Raw genomic sequence first — 22546 nt, 5'->3', positions numbered from 1 at the left:
CGGGCTGCCCAGACCTTATTTTTCATAGACCTTTCACCTTTTTCATTACTGTGTGGTAACTACGTATTTGCTGCTGTGCAGTATTGGATTTTGTAAATTTCTGCTTAATTTCTAAATGAGGGTAGTTAGCAAAAGCTTTTCGGGTTTTGGGACTATTTTTCTGAAGGTTCTCATATGGTTATGGCCCTCTGCCTATGTCCCCGTCACTGCTGGCATGAAGCAATTGCCCTATCTAGACCAAAATGGGGTTGCTGTGTACCAGTGGAAATCTTACTTAATTTGGCTTGGAAACTTGCTGATCAATCTGAACCAGGGATGCAAACAAGAGTATTTGGCCACACAAAGTGTGTGAAATGTGGTTTGCATGAGGAAAAGGGAAACAGAGACAATAGTTGCATGACTTCCTGGGACTAAGTTTTGTCCTCACCATAGACCTATTTGAGTGTTCAGATCTCAGAATTAGGAGTATATAAACACATGTTCAGGCAGGAACCTGTGTCCAGTGGGCCTGAGTACCAACCCTGTGCTCTACCCTGTTGGGCCACCTGTTTCTTCTTGCTAAGCCCAGACATGTGATAATTTCATCCAGCTCCCTGGGATCCCTTGGGCCTAGCGAGTGTTTGACCTCCTGACCTTCTCTAAGTCAATGGTGAGGTCCTCGACTTCTGCTTGGAGTCGCTGCTTATTTTTCTCGAGGGAGGCTGCCCGGGCCTGGGCAGCTTCAGCTGTCTCTTCTGCTTCCTGGAGTCTGGCGGCCAGTTTCCTCCTGCGGGCAAGGGCAAGAGAGGCTGTCAGGGAAACAGAGTAGCTCATGGGCCAGGGGCTGGGTTTGTGGTGCTGAGCTCTGGTGTCACGGTGGAGAAGATGCAGATGAATTGGAGAGTGTTTTGAGGAAAGCAGTCACTGTCCATCCATCCAACAATTATTTATTGTTTCTATTCTGTGTCAGGTATCATTCTAGGCCTTAGAGAAACAGACTAAGACCCCTGCCTTCATGAAACTTCTGCTCTAGATGGGGGATAGACATAGAGATATTAAGCCCCATGGAGAAAATAAAGAAGGAAAGGGACACTTGAGCAAAGACCAGAGGGAGAGAAGGGTGAGGACCGCGGGTATCTGGGGAAGAAGGTCCAGGCAGAGACAGGTGAAGGGTTGAGATTTAGCCTGAGCTTTGGAGTGAGACCAGGCATCTTCTGGCCACTCTCAACAGAAAAGGGCTGGAGGGCAGGAGGTAGGAGCTGCAGGATGCAGATTTAGGTTCCATATGTACAGGGCTTTTAAAAAATTATTATTAAATATTTATTTATGTATTAGAGAGAGAGAGAGAGAGAGAGAGAGAGAGAGAGAGAACACGAGCAGGAGGAGGAGGAGAGGGAGAAGCAGACTCCCCACTGAGCAAGGAGCCTGATGTGGGGCTTGATCCCAGGACCCTGTGATCATGACCTGGGCAGAAGGCAAATGCTTAACTGCCTGAGTCACCTAAAGAGCTTTTGATAAGAGATTTATTTATGTCAACTGGAGGTCACTGTACTTATTGCTATCCTGTCACCACAAATTCCAGTGGGCAGAAGGCACCAGCAAGCAGGCCAGGGTCTTCTCCCTACCTGGGACAGAGTGGCTCACATGCAGGGTTTCACATGGGCAACCAAGTCAACCTGTTCCTATACCAGAAGGTGGCTCAGAGTCACATGCATGTGTTCGCTTTCATTTCCTCAGACCTGTCAAGCAGAGTGCCCAATTCTCTAGTTTGCAAATGAGGAAGATTTGAGGATATTTACCACAGAGCAGGAGAACCAGCAGAGTGAGGGCCTTTGCCACTGAGTGTGGTCTGCGTCCTCCCAGCATCAACCAGAGGCCCCACCCCAGACCCACCAGACCTGTGGAAGCTTCCCAAGCACTTTAGGGGCAGAGAAGCCCAGCCTGGAGGTGGAAGCCCTGCTCCTGACTTCCCTGCTGGAAGCCTGAGCCCTTTAGGGCAGACGATGTTGAGAGCCTTGAAGATGGAACCTGAAGGCTGGATATTCTGCTAAGGGCACAAAGTGGGCTTTGCTGTCCAGACTCATATCCATCTCCTACCCACTCCCCCTTTTTTTCTCCTACCCCTTTTAAAAGAAACTTGTGAACTGCCTTCTCCTGGCTGTGGTCTTGGCCTCCGCAGTGGCTGACATGGTCAGACGCATGGCACCACCCCCACCACAGCTTTCCCTGCTCTCCAGCACAGGGTGACACTCACTTGGTCTCCTCTAGCTCTTCGGTCCTCTGGATGGCATCGGTCTCATACTTGGTCCTCCAGGTGGTCACCTCAGTGTTGAGCTTGGACACGAGGCGCTGCAGCTCTGACTTGCCTCCCTGCTCCTCCTCCAGCTGCTCCTTCACCAGGTCCAGGTCATGCTTGGTGTTGGCGAGACTCACCATGGCTGCACTGCGAGACTACGGGGACCAGCCAAGCCTGTCAGAGGCCCTACTGGTCTCTATGGCCCCCAGGGCCATCGCTTAGATATACACAATATTGGATCACATTGCAGCGAGAAAAGGGGGCAAAGGACACCTGATTCTACAACCCAAACCATCAGGGTTTATTCTCCTTGCTTTGTTCCAATTACTGGCCACAAGTATATGGAATTTTATCTGTTTCATTTAGTCTTACACATAGCATACCACAGATTTCTAGTTAACTTCTCAACTTGCTATTGAATCATATCTTTCATGTTCCTTCTACATCTTTATAACCTGTAACTTTGTTCAGAAAGGCAGCTCTGTCACTCCCACCCCACCCCCAAACAAACCTTGGATTCTTCATCTAACTGCCTCTTGTAATCGTCCACCTGCGATGTCAGGGATGTCTTTATCCGCAGGATTTGGTTGAGCCGGCTCTGGGATTCTTCATATTCCCGGCTCAGTTCCCCATTTTCAGCTGGGTGAGAAGGGAATGGGAGAAATATTGGATGAAAAATTGGCCTCCCAGCTAGATCCTAAGCTCCCCCAGTGGAGCATTCCCAAAGTACCCAATAAATATGGTGACTTGGCCAACTGAGCTGGAAGGGGCTGCATACAAGCTGCCCAAATTAAGCAAGAGCAGGAGCAATTGTCCAAGCATTGCCAATGCCCAGGTGTCTGCATGGGGTACGAGGCTTCAGATAATGAAGTCCCAGCCCCTGGCATGAGATACAGTAAAGACATTTGAAGGAAACAGTGGGGCAGAGAGTGTTTGAAAAATTGTCATGGTCCCAGAACCTACACTCTTGTCATCTGTGAACTGATCTCCAGTGCCAGAGGCCAGGAAAACGTGTATGAGCCAGAGAGGATGAGCAGGGGCTTCTAGTTCTGCTCTATGAGTCATTAGTTTTGCGGCAAGTTACCTTATCTCACTGAGCTTCATTTTTCTTATCCATCAAATGGGTATATTGGTTTTATTTTATTTATTTTATTTTATTTTATTGGAGTTCAATTTGTCAACATATAGCATAACACCCAGTGCTCATCCCGTCAAGTGCCCCCCTCAGTGCCTGTCACCCAGTCACCCCATGCCCCCGCCCACCCCCCTTTCCACTTTGCCTTGTTTGTTTACTAGAGTTAGGTGTTTCTCATGTTCTGTCTCCCTCACTGATATTTTCACTCATTTTCTCTTCTTTCCCCTTTATTCCCTTTCACTATTTTTTATATTCCCCAAATGAATAAGACCATATAATGTTTGTCCTCCGATTGACTTATTTCACTCAGCATAATACCCTCCAGTTCCATCCACGTCAAAGCAAATGGTGGGTATTTGTCGTTTCTAATGGATGAGTAATATTCCAGTGTATACATAGACCACATCTTCTTTATCCATTCATCTGGTATATTGGTTTTAGAGAGTATTCAGGATGTGGAGAATAAGGCCAAAGAATGCCAGCAGGTTCTCTGGTGTCACACTGGAACATTGTCTAACTGGCCTGTCTAAGGATTGTTTACTTGTCTCAGGGAATGCGTGTTTGTTTGGCTTGCTGTTTACCACAGATCAGAGCCCAGCCTCTGCAAAGTTAGGTATTAAGTAAATAGTGATAAATTGCAAATTATTTTTTGTCGTGGAGATGCAAAGGATTTCTTCTGGTAAAAAAAAAAACAAAACCAAACCCAGAGGTTGCAGTATTATTAACCAGTTTTATATAGCCAAGTTTTGTAGGCATTCATTCCCCAACTGACTGTATAAAGCTCTGCCCATCAAGTTCCCTCAAAGGCAGGTTTACTGTTTTTTGACTCCTTCATTAGTGACACATGTTCACTGTCAGTATGTGGGTCATGTTTTAAAGTGTTTAAAAATTGTTTTTTTCTACTGCCCCTCTGCTGATCTCACAGGGTGGTTGACAGAACTGGTGGGGAGATGCTTTGAATAGTGTTCCCTGTTATACACTGCAAAGATGATACTTGAAACACTCAATGGGTGGAATAAAATCTCCTGTCTCATCACAGGGGATATGAATTTTCCAAGGTCAAGAAAGCTCTGGAAACAAAAAAAAAAAAACAAAAAAAAAAAAGAAAGAAAGCTCTGGGAAGAGGACCCAGGTATGCCTTCAGTTTCTTTGAAGGTCCCCGTTCTGTTCCAGGAATGGGTCCTCAGGAAGCTGTAGGGAGGGGTGAGCTCACCTTGTAGGCGGGTCCTGATTGCATTAATTTCTGCCTGGTTTCTCTCCAGCTCGGCTACCTTGGCATTGGCTTCTGATAAGCTATCTTCCAGCTTTCGGATGTGGGCCTCGGCATTCATCTGTTCAGGAAGAATGAACTCAGTGGGGAAATGGGGAACGGGTCCTCCCTGCTTCCCATCTGAGTTCCCCTGGTGTAGCCTCGTAGACTACCTCCCTAGTCCTTCTAGAATGTCCCTGTCTCAGAACCATCTTCTCCCCAACCCGAGGTCGCTATCTCTACCAACAGAAACCTAGAGTCTGCTTGTCTTCCTCTCCCACTTCCTTTGCCCATCCTCCTTCTCACACTCTCTTAAATAAGTCAAAAAATACATTTAAGAAAAAAAGAATACTAGTATTAGTGCAGATAAAACAGGATCTGTGAAGATACCTTGTGAGTGTATGAAATTGGCTGCCACAGGGGCCCCAAAGCATCATCCCTTTTCACCTTTGGAGCCCCTCATATCACAAGAAGGCTCTTCACATGGCAGATGGTTGATAAACACATGTTTAATGGCTTCCTTGCTTTTCCAAAATTCTTGCCATATATCACTTTATGGTGATGTATGCATTTATCCTACTAGTCTCCCTGCTCCTTGAGGATATAGTCATCCTAATGTAATGGTCATCTTAATAGCTCACATTTATTGAGCTTTTCTTAAATGCCAGGAACTGTTGTAACCCTCACAACAGCGCTATGAAGTAAGGATTATTAATGTCCCCATTTTACAGTTGCGGAAGCTGAAGCACAGGTTGTGAACTCAGCCAAGGTTATACACCATCCAGTGGGATATGTGATGAGCTCATCTTAGTTCCCCTCACAACATCCAGAACATGCCTTGGGCTTGCTAGGGGTTGGGGGGAATATTTGTGAGGTGGCCAGATGCTGAGGCACCTCCCTGTGGCTCTGTGGGGGTCCTCCCTCACCTTGGACTTCTGCACAGTCTCCATGCTGGCATTGAGGTCATCGATCTCAGCCTTCATGACCTGCTTGTCCTTCTCCAACTTGGACTTGACCCTCTGCAGGTTCTCCACATGCTCTGTCAGCTCAGCCATGGAGTCCGTGTGCTTCTTGCGCAGTGTGGAGGCCGCGGCCTCGCTCTGCAGGGCTGCCTCCTCCAGTTCCCGCCTCAGCTTCAGCAGCTCCGCCTCCCGCTTGCGGTTCTGCTCAATCTGGGAGAGAGGAGAACCAGGGTTTAGCAGAAATGACCTGCCCTGGGCTCCTTAGGGTAGACACTGCCCACCTGCTCAGTGGCCTTGATATTTCTGCACCCCACTGATAGGACGTCTTGATGGAAATATCATTTTTTTTAATGGAAATATCAATCTGGAGCCTCTGTGTGGGTTGCCCATAGGATTTGGTTGGGTAATGTTGTGCCTTGAATTGTGTCCCCTAAAAAGATATGCTCAATTCTTAAACCTAGATACCTGTGAATATGACCTTATTTGGAAACAGGATCTTGGCAGATATAAACAAGTTAAAATGTCATAACTGGATTAGGGAGAGCCTGACCCAATGGCTGGTTGTTCTTATAAGAGGAGAGAGATATTTGGATCCAGGGAGACACCAAAGAAAAAGGCCAAGTGACCACAGAGGCAGGGATTGGAGTGATGTAGCTGCAAGCAAGGAATAAAGATTGCCAGCAACCCACACACCCAGGAGAGAGGCTGGGACAGACTCCCCCTGAGCTCCTGGAATGAACCACGCTCCATGGCTCCCAATGTCTCACAGCCCTAAACCCCGGTTCCTACCGTCCCTCTGGTGTCCCACATCCTGTTGTTCCCTTAACTTTTTTTTAAAAAAAGATTTTATTTATTTATTCATGATAGACAGAGAGAGAGAGAGAGAGGCAGAGACACAGGCAGAGGGAGACACAGGCTCCATACCGGGAGACCGACGTGGGACTCCATCCGGGGATTCCAGGATCTTGCCCTGGGCCAAAGGCAGGCGCTAAACCGCTGAGCCACCCAGGGATCCCCTCCCTTAACTTTTTATGCATCACTAAACATAGTCCCTTCTTAGTGCCTGTTGCTTAAACCAATGGGGATGATTTTGTTTCCTCCTTGGGACCCCAACCTCATCTGGGCCCCTTCACAGTGTGCATACTATGGCTGGAATGTTGAGGGAGTGGGACATGGAGTCCAGGGAGCCTTCTAGTGCTAAGGGACACCATCCACATTTCTGCTCTCAGCTCTGATCCAGAGTCTGCATTTGTAAGAGACCTGACTACACGGAATTAGAAGGAGAGTTTCAAGTGGCTTCTGATAGTCTCCACGATGCCTTTATATGAGTTGGAGAAAGATGTATCCCACACCAGAGGCTCAGCTTGGATTCCAGCCCTGAGTGTAGGTGGTCACCCCACTGTATTAACCATGTCTTCATTTTCTATATTCTGATGCTTTGACATCCAGGGCTTTGCTGGTCCTGGAAGGCCAGCCCCTTGCAGGGGTAGTTAACTCCTAGAGATAGGAAACAACTGGCTTTCCAGTGAAAAGCAACCAATCTAGAACCCATACCTCCAATCCCTCCTCTATGGGGTTCTCACACTCTCAGGCACTGCCCCCTCTGCCCTCATTACCCCTATGGCCAGGTACCAGACAATGAGGAACTGCCTTCTGCCTTTAGTCCAGTCCTGGTTCTGTCAACACCACTGAGCTAAGGAGCCTGGGAGAAAGGGGACCAAACCAGCCCCTCTTTTGCCTCTTCGTTATTATTGTTTTCTCCTCAAGGTAGCTCCAGGAATTCAGCAAGAACTAACTGCTCATCACCCAGCAATTTTTTTCTCCCTGCAGGCAGGCAGGAATTGGTGTTCCTTGGTACCCTGATAATGGTACCTGAGCAGACGTGGCTCCCCCAGCCTCTTCCAGCCTGTCACTGAGGTCTTCGAGGTCCCGGGACAGGTCGCCGCGTTGTTTCTCCACCTGGGGAAGATTGAGTGACCGTGACAGGAGCCATGCAGGAGCCCCTCCTTCTCTGGTAAAGACCGCAGTGACTGCATGGTGTCCATGAGGCTGGGGGCCTGCTTTTGGGGAGCCCTGCCCTTTGCCTGCCACTCTATACACTCAGTGAAGGATGCTTGTGTCCTTCTCCTGCACTGAGAATTTGGATGAATCTGGAGTTTAGATATGTTAGGATTCACCTCCCACCAGCTTGCTGGCTTCTAGGATCCCCACCCTAGAACCCTCTTCCATTCTTTCCTTTTCTTTGTACATCCTTATAACTGTGCAGAGAGGTGCTATTTCTTCTCTTTGCCTAGAAATTCTTCCCAGTGTCAGCCTGTTGAATTCATTCTCTGAGTCCTCAGGCTAACGTTGCTGGCCTTCTCTCCTTGGACTCACACTGGAAATGGTATCTTTGTGTCTTGCATTGTAATTAGTATTTCTCATGTAGCACACTGCCTGGTGCTCAGGAGGTGCTCAAGAATCAAGGCCTTTTCAATTGGTAACCTGTCCTCTTTTGCTTTCCTGAGTGAGCATGTACTTGTGGTTGGACTGTAGCAGGCACGTGTCCTTAGGCTCAAAAAGTGCAGAGGCATTTCATTTACCTTGGCTCTCATTGACCGCTCAGCTTCCAGTTCTTCCTCTAGCTCCTCAATTCGGGCCTAGCAGACAAAGAAGTAAAGCAGAAGGGGTCATCTCTTCTTGGGTGAGATTACAGACTTACCCACTTGGCCTTTTAGTATGGAAATGATGGCAAGGAGCTGAGCATATGATGGACACTGTCAAAAGCAGAGGGCAACAGGCCACAGAGAGTGTGTGCAATGGCCCTGAGGCAGGAGGGGGCTGGGGTATGTGAGATCCCATGGGGGACCAGCATGGCTGTGGCTGGGGAGCAGTGGGGGAAGGTGACAAGGTCAGGGAGGAAACAGGGGCCGATTGTCAAGGGCCTTGTGATCACTGTAAGGGCTTTGACTATAAGCCTGTGTGAGGTGAACATGGAGGAGTCTCAAGGACTCTGGGACAGTCTTGCTCCTCAGGAAACTGAGGCAGCAAAGCAGCTGATGGAAACAAAAGTGCCTGGAAGTGCGTTTCAAAAGGAGAGCTCTGTCTTCCCAGTCCTGGACACACCTGGTGTTCCTTTAGTTTCCGCTGGAGTGTGGAATTCAGAGACTGCTCATCCTCATATTTAGAGTTGACAGAATTGATTTCCATATCTCTCCTGCAAGAGAAGGTTTGGTCTCCTGAGGAAAAGTTCTAAGGGGAGACCAGCTGGCTAGCAAAGGAACAGAATCTTGGCTGCTGGAGGAAGCCTGGAACCTGCTGAAACCCACTCATCCCCCAGTTCCGGGCCTTCAGACGGCCCAGAAGGTCTCACCCTGCAGAACCCCAGAATCTGCTGCACATGTTTTCCATCTGCTTATTCATTCACTTCTTAATTTGGTACAAGTTTATTGAGTCCCTACTATGTGCCAGTTTATTGAGTCTCTACTTGTACTATGTACAAGTTCATTGTGTCTCTACTATGTTTGGGGTTCCAGGGACACATCAGTGAACAAACCAGACTGAAATCACTGCTCTTGGTACAGCTTATATTTTAGGTACTCCAGAATCACCAGGATGCTTTGCCTTTTTAGGGAAAAATTTCCTCTAAAAACTTTCCACAAGAGGGTATCTCCTTCTGATAAGTGGGTGCCATGTGCCAAGGATCCACATGTGCAAACTAAGACACCAGAGACCAAGTAGATGAGTAGGATGGTAAAGATCACGTGCACCTTCTGAGTGTGCCACAGAAGAAATATGCCAAGACACAGAGCTAGTAGCTGCACACCCTTCTGGCAATCTGTGGTGCTTTGAAACTGCCTTAGCAAAATGTACCTCAAAGATGTATTGTTCAAATTCCACTCCTTGAGAGCCTGCCTTGTCTGACTCCTCATCTCCATTCCCTTAGCCTCTTACTTGGTTCAAGCTTACACCTGGACTTCTGATTGCTTTCTGGCTTCCAGTTTTTCTCCACTTCACCTGTCTCCCATGTTATTGCTGGAGCGATACTGATAAAGTACCCACCTCAACTCCTTGTGATCTTTGAAAACCTGGCTTGTGGGTTTCTACGAAGACTCTCTGCCTTTAGGGGCAGGTGCCTTGTTGTAGTGCTGGTCTCATTGCTGGCGCCCAACAGGCCCTGTGTGAAGCTGGGAGCTCCCTGTGGATGGGCAGCACCTACTGTCCCCTTCCTATATCCTCTGTGCTGGGCACAGTGTCTGGCACATAGTGGGTGATGGGGACATGCATTAAAGCACACGAAACCCTCAGCACAGTGCCTGGCACCTGGCACCATCCAGGAAGTGTTTGATACTGCTAATGTTGTTGTGGGCAGAATAAAGGACTGCATGGGCATACTTTTTCACCACCTCCTCCAGGTCTAGCTTCGACCGTTCCATATCATTGAGATTGTCAATGGTCATCTTCAGGTCACTCTCAGCTTTCCGACGAGCCTTTTCCACCTCTGCCCGGATTTTCTTTTCTTGTTCCCAGTTATCCTCCAGCTGCAGAAACAACAAAAACAAGAGAAAGTGGGGGTGGGAGGTGAGTCTGAGACCAGAATGGGATAAGGAACCAGACTGGGCCTGGTTCCTTAGCTGTAGCCTCAGAGAGGCCCTCGCTTCCCCAGGGGCATGGGTCAGTCCAGTTCCCCAAATGTGTCTGAGGGCTCCGTGCCCCAGCATGGATCCGGCCCCTGAGGTATAGAATTGGCTACAGCAACAGGGCATCACCTCATGGATCTGGGTGCTGAGCTTGCTGTTGGTCTTGGTCAGGTGGTTCACCTTGTCCTCCTCAGCTTGCAGGTCATCAAGGGTTTTCTGGAGGAAAAGATACACACGTGTGTCCCATGAACCATGCAGGAGCAGCTGAATAGACCTGGTTCTCGGCCATCACTTCTGAGCTCAGTGGACAGCTACCATGCTCCTGCCCCTACTGCGAGGTGAGTTGGGAGCAGACCCAAACACCTGTTAGCTTCAGGTGGGCCCTCAATGGCCAGTGAGACTCTGGTTCCCCAGACATATCAGAAATTTGTGGGGGGCTTTTGGATGTCACCACGATTGGGGGCCCCACTGGCACTTCGTGGGTGGTTCCAGGGCTACTGGACATCTTGGCATGCTCTGGATGGTCCAGCACCATGAGGAATCATTCTGCAGTCCACACACTTGATGCCCCACCCAGGCATTCATGTAAATAAAGCAATAATCATACTCTTCTGAACGTAGCACCTGGCACCACTTGGTACCACTTTACATATGACTCAACTATTTTATTTTTCATTTAGTATATACTACATTTTAAAGAATGATCTACCAGTTTTCCACAATGAAAACTGAGAGAAGATTTGTTATTGTCAAAATCTCCCTGAGAGTTCTTTACCATTTTGTAAACTCCTATTGCTGACAGCAGCCACACTTGGCTATCTGCGTCACCAACACACCCTCTGTAGCCACCTAGGCAGGCTCAGGTGGATAGTCTCCTGCTCACAACGTCTTCTAGAGGATCTCCTGAGCTTTTACACAGTGACAGCCCCATTATCTATTATAAATTACATTCTATTCACATCCCCCCTTAAAAAGAAGGGCACCCTATTGATTTTTTTAAAGTTATATGTTATTTATAATAATTTTTATTTTAGGATAGTAAGAGAGGCTCTGTGCTCCTTATTTGGAGATTACCTATTTTTCAGTTTGCCTACTATCTAAAATTTATTTGTAATCCCAAATCAATACTTGTGGTGCTTTCATGGTCATTTGCAGACATGCGCAGGCAGCAAAAAATTGGAGTCTCCTGGAGTGCGCATTCCCAGCTGCAGTTGAATAAGGTGATGCTCTGCCTTCTGGTTTCCTCAGACTGCAAACAAGTATCTTTTTCAGTCTTTTCAGTGCTATGGTTTTTGTTTTGGTGATTTTGCTTATAACATGGCCCCATGCACAGTGCTGCTGTGCTGTCTAGTATTCCCAAGCACAAGAAGGCTGTGCTGTGCCCTCACAGAGGAAATTTGTATGTCAGATAAGCTTTGTTCTGGTGCAAAATATAGGGCTTTTGACTGTGAGCTCAATGTTCAGGAATCTACGATATGGACCAAATAGTGTCTTTCAACAGAAACGCTCATAAAACAAGGTAACATATTGATTGTAATCCTATGTATTCTGTATTGATTGGCTGACAAAAATGTAACCAGAGGCTTGCAGGAACCTAACCCCTTAAAACTGAGGTTCAGTATTTGCTACCTCAGTGTTTGTGGTGACTTTTTAGAACATGACTACCTAGAGTAAGGAGAATTGACCATATTTGTTATAGAAGGGAGGCTCTGAGGGGAAATATTTCCATAGGTGGGAGAGTGAGGTATTCAGAGAACCTGTTGTGTGTTCACGGTGTCAGCAAGCATGGCGATGGGGTCCATGGTTTGGTTCTGGGCTTCAGCTTGCTCTGTGTACCTGCATCTCCAGAGCTGGGAAGTGGTCTGTGCCACGGTCAGCACTGGTGGCTGGTCAGAGCTGGCTCTGCATTCAGGAGCCTGAGCCCATAACACTCGAATAAGTCTCCCTATGGCAAAAGCTCATGCCCTTTGTTGCCAAGATGGATCAGGGTTTGCTGGTACATCAGCACTCACAGGGCACTTCCACGCACCATACTTCATCCTGATGTGTCTGGGGACATACCTTGCATCGGGGACCATCCTGCTTATGCCTGCTGCCCTCTTTCACTCAAACTGTCCTAGTTTGGGTGATAAATTATAGTCACCCCACTCACAACAAACCGGGGAGGAGAGCAACAAGACATGACAGTGCCCACTTCACTGATGAGGAAACCGAGATTTTGGGAGACTTGGTGACTTCCCCAACAGGCCCCAGCAGAGGGGCAGCAAAGCCAAGATTTGAGTCCAGGTCTCCAGTCTCCAAGCTTCACCTGCTCTGCCAAGGGGAAGCCAGTGCTGCCTACCTGATGCAGCTCCTCCAGGGCCCTCTTCTCCTTCTGGAGCTTGGCGATGGAGTCCTCACGGAGCGAGAGGTCCCCAGTCAGGGTGCGGACCCTATGATCCAGGGCCTGGAAATGGGGGCAGGAGAGAGACAGGCCCTTAAGGCTGGAAACGCCCTCAGGGGAGGCACTGGCTCGGAGAGAGGGGCTCTTCAGCTTGGCTGTAGTCCAAAGCCCCTTGGGAGCCTGAGAAATGCTAACGCCCAGGGCATATCCCAACCAACCAAGTAGGAATCTTAGGGTAAGGAGAGCCGTCAGAGCCACCAGTTTAGGCTTTGTTATTCAAAGTCCAGTCCTCAGATGTCAGCAGTGCTTAGGGAGTAGGCTCTGGGGCCCCACCAGACTTGCCGATCCAACAATCCAACCAGCCAACGTGGTAGCGCTAGCCACGTGTGGCTTTTGAGCACTCAAAATGCAGCTAGGTCAGCAGAGGAACCACATTTTAAATTGCATTGAGTTAAGTTAAAATAGCCCCATGTGGCAGGTGGCTAGGGCCCTGGGCAGTGCTGCTGTGGGAGCTCCAGGTATGACCCCTCCACAGGGTTCCCTGTTCTTATAAGGAGTGGGGTCAGGCTCCAGGGCCCCCTCACCTGCTTCTCCTTCTCTGTCTTGGCCAGCGTGGTCTCCAGGCCCTCCAGATCCCGCTTCAGGTCGCTCATCTCCCCCTCCAGCTTGCGCTTGGTGGCGCTCAGGGAGGCTGCTGTACCTTCCTCTTCCTCCAGCCGCTCCCGCATGTCTGAGATCTGGCTCTCCAGGTCCATTTTGGTCTTCATCATCTGGGTCAGGCGCTCCTCGGCGTCTATCACGTTCTCTTGCTCCTGGAGGAAGAAAGAACACCACCAGTCAAAAGAGTCCCAAAGGGGTCTGAGCACTAGCTCCAAGTTCCATGTGATGTGTGTGACAAAACACAGTCTAGCAGGGGATCCCCAGACCGACAGCTGCATCACCTGTGAACCAGTTGGGATGCAAAGAATCTCAGGCTTCCCCTGAGGCCTGCTGCATTTAAGTCTGCACTTTAACAGAATCCCAGTTAAGGTTTTAGCAGAGGTGGTCCAGGAGAAGTCGAGGACAGCACTGGTACTTCAGGATGTGCCATCCCATCTGCTGAGCCTGGATGTGCCTATGCCTCCATCTGTCAGTGGGGCCTGGGCTATCTGCCCAAATGACTCCCAGTGCTGATTTTAGTACTTCTGTGTTAACAAACCACTTCCCATCCACGAGTCCTCCTTACAACAACCCTGCGAAGCCAGCCAGGCACGTGTTACTGTAAGCTACAGTTCAGGAACGTGGGAGCTGATAGGCAGGGGAAGCAGAATTGTCAAAAGTCAAACGGACAGGAAGTGGCAGAAGAGGGACAACCTGGGTGTCCACCAGGGTCTCCCCAAAATGGGGTCAGGGGTGTGAGACAACAGTTGGCCAGAGTCCAACCAGACTATGTGATTTATGCTTCATGGCATAACATTATTGACATTCAGTTCTTCTGTCTGCAAGCTAAGGGAAATAATCTTGTGAAGCATAAAGGGGTGGAGCCCAGGAAGGTGCTTCTATCAATGGGTGGTCCTTCTACTGCTGTGACCTTGGTCCTACACAGCTTCTTTGAAGGCTGTCCCTCCCTCCCTAGGTCTGACTCTCAGTGACCCTGGAATCCTGGTAGTTGCCAGGGCCCCCAGCTCCCACACCTCATCTCGCCCCCCCACCCCAGCCCCCACATACGGCCTGGAGCTGGATGGTGAGGTCATTCTTCTCCTGGCTGAGCGTGGCCATCTTCTCCTCCAGCTCCTTTACCCTGTTGAGCAGCTCCTGTGTCTTGGACATGGCATTCCTCAGCTCCTCCTCCTTGGCCTTCATCTCCTCCTCTTGACGAGCCACATTCAGGAGCGGCTTGACCTGAGTGGTGAGCAACACAATACCATTTTAGGGGGGGTGGGGGGGCACAGTGGTGGGCTGTGGGGCTCAGCCTCCAGTGGGACTTCACACCCCTGGTGGGGTGGAAAGCTCATGCTGCAGCAGTGACTTTGGAGCCTCTCAATAGCTGCCCTAAAGCATCCCTAGCCTCCACAGAGAAGGCCCATCCTTGCTTAGAACCAATCGTCAGGATGCTCTTGGATCCTAAGAGACACCAAACTGGGTGTTTGTTGGTGTCTAGCTGCGCCCAACGCTTATAAGTGCTCTGTAAATTGTGTGTGCTTGGGAACCCTGGTTTTCCTCACCTTTCTCCCTTACTTGTTCCTCCCTCTCTCTCTTTCTGTCTCTCTGTCTTGTGTATATTCTCAGTCTTTCTCTCTCATTTCTTTCATCTGGTCCCCAGCGTGAAGTCCCAGCCCTCTACGTGGTCCTCCCACAACAAAGCCTTGCCCACCCCACTCCAGCTCGACTGCAGTTCTGCCTTGTGGCCTCTGCCCCTCTGGTTCTGATCTCTGTATGGTTGGGCCTGCTTTGTGTGTTGGCCTGCAGCAGCTACTCACTACTCTTCTGTACCCGCTGCACCCATCCTGACCTCTACATGCATTTGGCCCTTCTTACCCTGCAAGGGAGCCTGGGTCCATCAGCTCCATCCACCTGTACTTCTCTGCCCTGCTAGACCTCTAGCCCCTCAAAAACCTCCCTCTTGCTTTCCTGTGTCCCTGCAGCTCTGAGCAGAACAGGTGGGACAGGCCCTCAGGGTATTTCCTGATCAATGGATGTGTTTCTCCGGAGGGCAAACGCCCTGTGGAGATGGATTTGGGAGAAGGCATCACCTATCTTCCAAGATGACAGGGAAGCCTCATTGCCAGCCTGGGCTGTGGGGACGTGGGATACCACAGGGGCAGGTCCACATAAACACACAACTATGTAACATTTTCTATTCAGTAAAAGCCTCTGCAAGATGGTTTGTTTTTCTTCCCCATCAATCCTATCTAGCTTCAATAAGATTAGAGCTTAGTTAAAAACTAACAGTAAAGGATTTTTAGTTTTACTGTTTTACTCAATGGAACAGGACCTTGCTCCGCCATGTTTAATTGGTGAAGTTTTACTTTTATTTATTTATTTATTTATTTACTTACTTACTTATTTATTTTGAAGTTTTAATTTCTAGTAAAGAACGGGGAAGTTTCCAGGCTTTGACCCCTCATCTGTGACTGTGGGTGGTGTCCTGCCTGGAAGAATTTTTTTTCTCTCTCTCTTTTTTTTTAAAGATTTTATTTATTAAAAAAAAAAAGATTTTATTTATTTATTCATGAGAGACTCAGAGAGAGAGGCACAGGCAGAGGGAGAAGCAGGCTCGCTGTGGGAAGCCCAAAGGGGACGCTGGGATCAAGACCTGAGCCAAAGGCAGAGACACTCAACCACTGAGCCACCCAGGTGCCCCCTGCCTGGAAGAATCTTAAAGGCTGTTACACAGAGGAGCTTCAGAGGGTGACACAAATACCAAAGGCGCAAGTGGGATAGATTTAGCATTGCACAGAAATCCTTAGATATTCATTGTTACATAGTTACTTTAAAAATAACTTTTAGGGCAGCCCAGGTGGCTCAGTGGTGTAGAGCTGCTTTTGGCCCAGGGCACAATCCTGGAGACCCTGGATCGAGTCCCGTTCGGGCTCCTTGCATGGAGCCTGCTTCTCCTTTTGCCTGTGTCTCTGCCTCTCTCGATCTCTCTCTGTGTCTCTCATGAATAAATGGATAAAATCTTAAAAAATAAAAATAACTTTTAAAAATAAGAAATTAATTTTTTTGAAATAATAATTTAAAAAAAAAACAGAAAAGCACTCGTCACATCCACCATTTTGTGGATAATGCTTGCTTAGGATGAGATTAAAGCAGATGAGGATACAAAGTTTCCTTTTAAAATACAAATTTCAGAATAAAAAGTGAGTTGACATAAGAAAAGGAGGTCAGTCGTAGAACAAGTGGGGAAGTTACCAGTGATGACTGAACTTTGAGAAATGCTCATCTCGACTCCTCTGCGATCTCAGGCCCAGGAGGGGGCTGGCCTTTGGAGATGCAGAGTTTGCTATCTCTCCTTTGAACCTGTGGCTAGCACTGTGTTAGATAGTGCTTTCCCATGGGGAGTAGAAAGAAACTTCTACATGAGCCATAGGGGCCTCAAGGCCGCAGAGATGACCTGGAGCCTGTCCCCCACTCCACAAGGCTCCCCTTGAAACAACACCATCCTCCTGTCTCCGGAATGCAGCAGCCCTGCATCCGGCCACCTCTGGTTCCCAGCACTGTGTTCCCCTGGAATGGGGGCCAAAGGTGTGCATACCGTCACCTAGTATGATTCCACCTGCATCAGGAGGATGGCTCATGGCCTCCTGCATTGGTTAAGGGTAGGCTGGCTGCTTGGAGGTCCTGTAGCCCCACCACCTGGCTGACTCACTGCTCTCTCTGCTGTCTCAGAAGAACCTGGGAACAGGGAGGTCAGATCCCAGGATTTCCTGAGGTCACTCCACCTCTAAAGCTGGACTTCACTAAAGGAGTTGAAGATGCCTCGACATGTCCAGGGGGAGGTGCTGATAACCAAGTCTACTCTGTGTGTGTGTGTGTGTGTGTGTGTGTGTGTGTGTGTGTGTGTGTCTGGGGGTAGGGAATGCTTTCCATCCTAACAGGATGCTATTTTCAGGGACGAGATGAGGTGGGAAGACACACTGATGTTTTCCTCAGGGAGGAATTAGCCTCTGTCTGGAAGGAGGCTGGATTCCTCCTTCATCTCATTTTTGGACTGTCCCTGCAGCATCCTGTGGCCTCCTACTCCCGAGATGCTCCCCCACCCAGGCGGAGCTCAGGCCCCCTGTCCTCCTGGGCAGCAGCAGGCTGGCCTGTTCCTGAGCCCTACCTTGTTGTAGAGCTTCCACCAGCCCCAGAAACGCAGCTCCAGGAATTTGCGTGTGTTCCGCTGGATGACTTTCAGACCAATTCTGCAAAAAAGGAATCCAGGGTTGTGTGGATTAAAGTGCAGGTGTCAGGGCCTGGCCTCCTGGACAGCACAAGGCTGAGACAGACCAGTCACTTCTTCTTACATTTCCCTTTTTCAATCACCCATTATGCTCTGAATCCTATCCATATGCAATCTCTGGAATCCACCTCCTTTTCCCTGGCAGCTTCACTGGGCTGTCATTTACTGAGGACCTCCTGTGTGCCAAGGCCCTGGGTTGGATTGGGCTGCTGTCCTACCCTCAGCCCCTAACTGGTGTCCCTGCCTTCAGCCGGGGTCAAGGAGGGCCTGGTGGATATCAGAAACTCATTATTGTGGTTATTGGCTCATCACTGCTATTATTACTAGGACCACAAAGAGCCAGAGTCAGCTAGAGGCCAGCCAGGGTAGTCTGAGTCACAGTATCATCACACTGATCAATAAGGGGAAGTGCCTTATAGGCTGCGAGAGAAGGGTTTAGAAGGGTTTATATTAGGTGGTCCTTGTTAAGGGTTGGATCGTGTCCCCCTCCAAAAAGATATGCTCAAGTCCTAACCCCCAGTTCCCGTGAATGTGACCTGGTTTGGAAATAGAGTCTTTGCAGATGTCATCACTTAGGTTAAGAGGAAGTCATACTGGAAAAAGGTGGGCCCCCAACCCAAGACGCCTGGTGTCCACATAAGAAGGAAGCCTGTGTGGAGACACAGACAAAGAGGCAGGGCCTTGCCAAGACAGAGGCAGAGATCAGAATGATGCAGCCACAAGCCAAGAAATGCCTAGGGCCACCAGGATTGTAAGAAGCAAAACAGGGTCCTCCTCTGGAGCTTCAGAGAGAGTGTGGCCTGCAACACATTAATTTCAGATGGGCTGGCTTCTGGAACAGTGAGAAAATGTTTCCACTGTGTTAAGGCACCCAGCTGTGGTGCTTTGTTATGGCAGCTCCAGAAAACTAATACAGGCTCCAAACAGGGTTCTTTGGGCCAGTGAAGACATTGGCACCCTTCCCTCATCTCACTACCCATCGTTGCTAATGGAGCTGACTGCTGTGTGTGTGGCATGGTCTCTGCTCATTCTGTACGGGTGAATGTGGCCTCTGTGGTTCTGCCCCACTGGTGCTTGTGAGGGCTACCTTCGTTCCAGCATCTTCTTGAACTCAATCCTCATAAGGAAACCCCGGAGGCGACATTGCAACATTGTCATGATTTTGGCCAGACGTTCGTCCCGCATGTCCTCAAGCTTAGCCAGGATGCCCGCTCGGAAGAATACCTGGGGGAAGGACACACTCATCTGAAAATAGCCCAGCTGTCACCAAGTGGCAGCCACTTGGGAGTTTTAAGTCAAAGTACTAGAGGTTCCAAGAGGTCCTTAAAAGTTAAGAGAGCCCATCTGGCGCTGGTGTCTGAGGCCCCTCAGGAATAGCTGGCCCTGGCCTGGAGACCTCCAATAGCAGCGCGACTGCTGGCCCCAGTGGCTGTTTTCTCTCACCCTTGGATCCTCCTACAGGCCCCAGCCCTGGCCTTGCACTTACTAGCTGGGCACCCTGAATGTGTCTCCTCACATTTCAGGGCCTCAGTTCCTCATCTGTGAAATGGGGATGCTGATCCCTCCCTAAGGGTTGCAGTAAGGATTAGATAGAGATATTGGGTGGAAAAGTCTTGTATAAACTGTGAAGGTATAAGTAAAATGTGAGATCATCATAATCCTCACTGCTACAGTGACTGCCCAACAGTCAGGGTAGCAAAGGGCCTTCCCTCTTTACTATCATGCAAAATAGCCTTTGGACAGTCATGATTCCCTATGGATCCCCTATGGATCTGGGAGTGGGAAGAGGGGATAATGAGGGCAGGGTGAGGTTGACTTTGTAGAAAGGATATGGAGTTTGATCAATGTTGCACAATTTTGGGCACCAAGCTCTTGTGCGTGAGTGGGACACATCCCCAGGAAAGTAGGGGCAGCTTTGCAATGTGTTAGAAAAAAACAAGAAACACCCAACCTCTGGGAAATACAAACTAAGGTCACAAGATACCAATCACTCCTCCTTCCACCTGCAACTTTCAAGACTTCCAAAAAGGCAAGTGTTGGCTAGGTTGTGGATCAAGGAGAGGGTGAGTTGGTACAACAGTCTGAGAAAACGATTTGGCATTCCTTCATCAAGTTAGATGTTTGCACATCCTGAAACAGGCAACTGTCCTCCTCAGCATTAACATATCTTTCTCTGCCCTGGCTGCACATCGTTCTGCTTGGAGAGCTTTGGAAAGATGCTGATAGCTGGACACAGGTGATTTTGAAGAATTTCTGGAGCGAGGCTCTGGTATTTTTTACCCCTCCCCAAATAATTATAATGTACAGCTAAGGCTGAGAATTTTGCTCTAGAAAAACTCCTACATAGGACCATGGACAAAGATATTCAAAGTAGCATTGTTGATAACTGCAGGGGGAAAAATACATTTCCAAGGGCAGGAGAAAGAGTAATTGCAGAATGGCTGTCTGAGGCAGCATGATAGGGCAGTAACAATGAATGACTGTCATGTACCAACCAACGAGAATGCATCTTGGAAATATGATGAAGTGTTAGAAGCATGTTACAGAAGAATAAACCAAGTATGATATTTCCATGAAGCTCAAAACCAGGCAAAATCTGGGGCCATACACATATGTGATTAAACTATTTTTTAAAATGCAGGGGGGATTAGGACGCCTGGGTGGTTCAGTTGTGTCTGCCTTCGGCCCAGGGTGTGATCCTGGGGTCCTGGAACTGAATCCCACATTGGTCTACCCACAGGGAGCCTGCTTCTCCCTCTGCCTATATCTCTGCCTCTCTCTGTGTCTCTTATGAATAAATAAAAAAAATCTTTTTAAAAATAAAAAATAAAAGGCAGAGGAATGGTTAACATTCAGGACAAAGGTTATTCCTGGGGGTGGGGAGGAAGGAGAGGAAAGAGATGCAAAGATTAAGTTCTGGATTTTTTTTTAACATTTTATTTATTTATTCATTATAGACAGAGAGAGAGGCAGGCAGAGACATAGGCAGAGGAGGAGCAGGCTCCATGCAGGGAGCCTGATGTGGACTCAATCCTGGATCTCCAGGATCATGCCCTGGCCTGAAGGCAGATGCTCAACTGCTGAGCCACCCAGGCGTCCCAAGTTCTGGATTTTTAAGTGGGCTCACAAGTGGTTGTTTTTATTATTAATATGTTTCATAATGTAACACATCTTCATAGGCTTCAAGTAGGACATGATAAAAACTTCCAGAAGGACAGAAGGAGCCAGGAGACCTGTACCTAGCCTCAGCCTGCCTTGGATGTGCTGTGTAACCTTAGCCAAGTCACTCTCTTTGAGGAGGTCTTGATCTCCCCTCCTGTTCAATGGGAGTACAGGACCCTGAGTTCTCTCAGCCCCAAGAATCTGCAATTCCCCACACTGGGGCAGGGAGCAGAGCCCACAACTAAATCTTTTATGTGGATGCTATGGATACCAACAGGAAAGGAATGGAAAAGAATGCTCCTTCTCCATGCCTTCCTCCCCCACAAAAACCCAAAGAGGTAGCCATTGTGGGGTTGAGACTTTGGGCTTGATTTCATAAAATGCTTCTTGATATTTCAGAATTGCTTGTCATTGAGGTGTGTCCTTTTTAGGAGCAGTGAGGTGAACGTGTGGCTGGGGGTAGGGCCCATGTGAGCCAACGATGGGGATAGGGACACAGTTTACAGGCAGAATCATCCTGTTCTCTGTCCTGCCTCTGCCACCAGAGCCTAGATGATCCTTGGGGAGGAAATCTGTCCCCAGAATCCCCAGGCCTTTATCTGGACCCAAGGTTCCCAATGCAACCCTTGAACAACAGCAAAATACAGTCTGTTTGCCCTGCCAGTAGCTGTGTCAAATGCTGGCAACAGCAGCCCCATCTCCCCTTCCCGTGAGCAGCGTCATGGGGCCTGAGGCCTGCTCCATCCTGCCTAGTTCTGTGGAATTGGGCACATCAGCTCCATGCTCCTGTCCAGGCTTCCTCAAGTTTCTCATCCTTCAAAGTTGGGAACTAGGGGAAGCAGCTGGTATTCAGTGATTCTGTGACAAAACCTGAAGTGTTCCTATAAGTCAAATTAGTTATACACAGCATGTCTTAATTGTAAAGGAGGACAAAGCTAACAGTTCTGGCAGATTCTAGAGCAGAACAATTCTGCCAACACTTGCTACCACAAAGTGAGCTCCAGGGAGCTAGGTACTCTTTCTGTTCTGTTCACTGGTATATCCCTAGATCCTTGAACCATGCTTGGCACAGGAGGAGCTCTGTGAGCATTTGCTAAGTGGCCAGATGTGTTGGCTGCACACACAGCCTGGAGCATCCATGCACTCCACCAGGCCTGTGGAGAAGCTGTGCTTGCCTATGCCACTCATGAGACCCAGAGGGGCAAGTGACCTGCTCTGGGCTGCACAGAGGCAGCTTTGAGCCTGATGCTCCCGAATGCAAAGTTAGTACTCCTCCTGGATCATCCTGGTTGTCATGTTGGGTGCAGTGTGCTTGGGCAGCTGTAGATGGACACCTTGGCCCATTTGCCTGTCTGGCCCTTCCGATCCCAAGAGGAGTCTGCGGGGCCAGGAAGTGGGGCAGACACAGGGCAGCCCAGGCCCTGTGAGTCAGGATCAGGCATTCTCTGTGAGTCAACCCCAACTCACCTGCCAGCTCACGGCTGGAGCTTTGGGTGTGGGTGGGCTGGGATGATGGTGCTTCACTCTCAGACCTCACCCCCCCACACACATACAGCTTCATGACCGGTGCTTGTACAGGCCTAGGAAATCATCTACCACTTATTAAGTACCTGTCTGAGCTGGGTTCTCACCCACATTATTGCTAATCACCCTCCAAATTCCACAAGATCAGCTGTATCAGCTCTGCTTTTTTCAGAGGAGGAAACTGGGGCTCTCAGCAGCTGTGGGGCTTGCCCAAGGCAGGCAACTGGTCAGCTCTGGGCTGGAATTTATGCCCTGAAGCTCATTTTCTTGGGACAAGGCTGAGTGGTCTAGGGAGGGAATATCATGGGAA

At 48.9% G+C, this 22546-nt stretch overlaps 1 protein-coding gene across 1 annotated transcript in view; it reads right to left on the bottom strand.

Annotated features, from left to right (window-relative positions):
• Positions 1-22546, bottom strand: part of LOC129520245 (myosin-16) — a 62645-nt gene that overhangs the window by 18960 nt on the left and 21139 nt on the right. The window contains exons 19-33 of the mRNA XM_055341308.1: positions 18638-18774; positions 17431-17512; positions 14331-14504; positions 13208-13435; positions 12582-12686; positions 10370-10456; positions 9996-10141; positions 8727-8817; positions 8204-8260; positions 7494-7580; positions 5586-5831; positions 4624-4741; positions 2787-2914; positions 2234-2430; positions 634-766 (exon numbers count right to left, since the gene is read on the bottom strand). Of these exons, the coding sequence (XP_055197283.1) occupies positions 634-766; positions 2234-2430; positions 2787-2914; positions 4624-4741; positions 5586-5831; positions 7494-7580; positions 8204-8260; positions 8727-8817; positions 9996-10141; positions 10370-10456; positions 12582-12686; positions 13208-13435; positions 14331-14504; positions 17431-17512; positions 18638-18774 (2016 nt within the window). The remainder of the gene's footprint in view (positions 1-633; positions 767-2233; positions 2431-2786; positions 2915-4623; positions 4742-5585; positions 5832-7493; positions 7581-8203; positions 8261-8726; positions 8818-9995; positions 10142-10369; positions 10457-12581; positions 12687-13207; positions 13436-14330; positions 14505-17430; positions 17513-18637; positions 18775-22546) is intronic.

Source organism: Nyctereutes procyonoides, unplaced genomic scaffold (assembly GCF_905146905.1).
Source record: "Nyctereutes procyonoides isolate TBG_1078 unplaced genomic scaffold, NYPRO_anot_genome, whole genome shotgun sequence".
Classification (NCBI taxonomy): domain Eukaryota; kingdom Metazoa; phylum Chordata; class Mammalia; order Carnivora; family Canidae; genus Nyctereutes; species Nyctereutes procyonoides.
The sequence above is the reverse complement of the archived record's forward strand: the minus strand, read 5'-3'. Positions and strand labels throughout refer to the sequence as shown.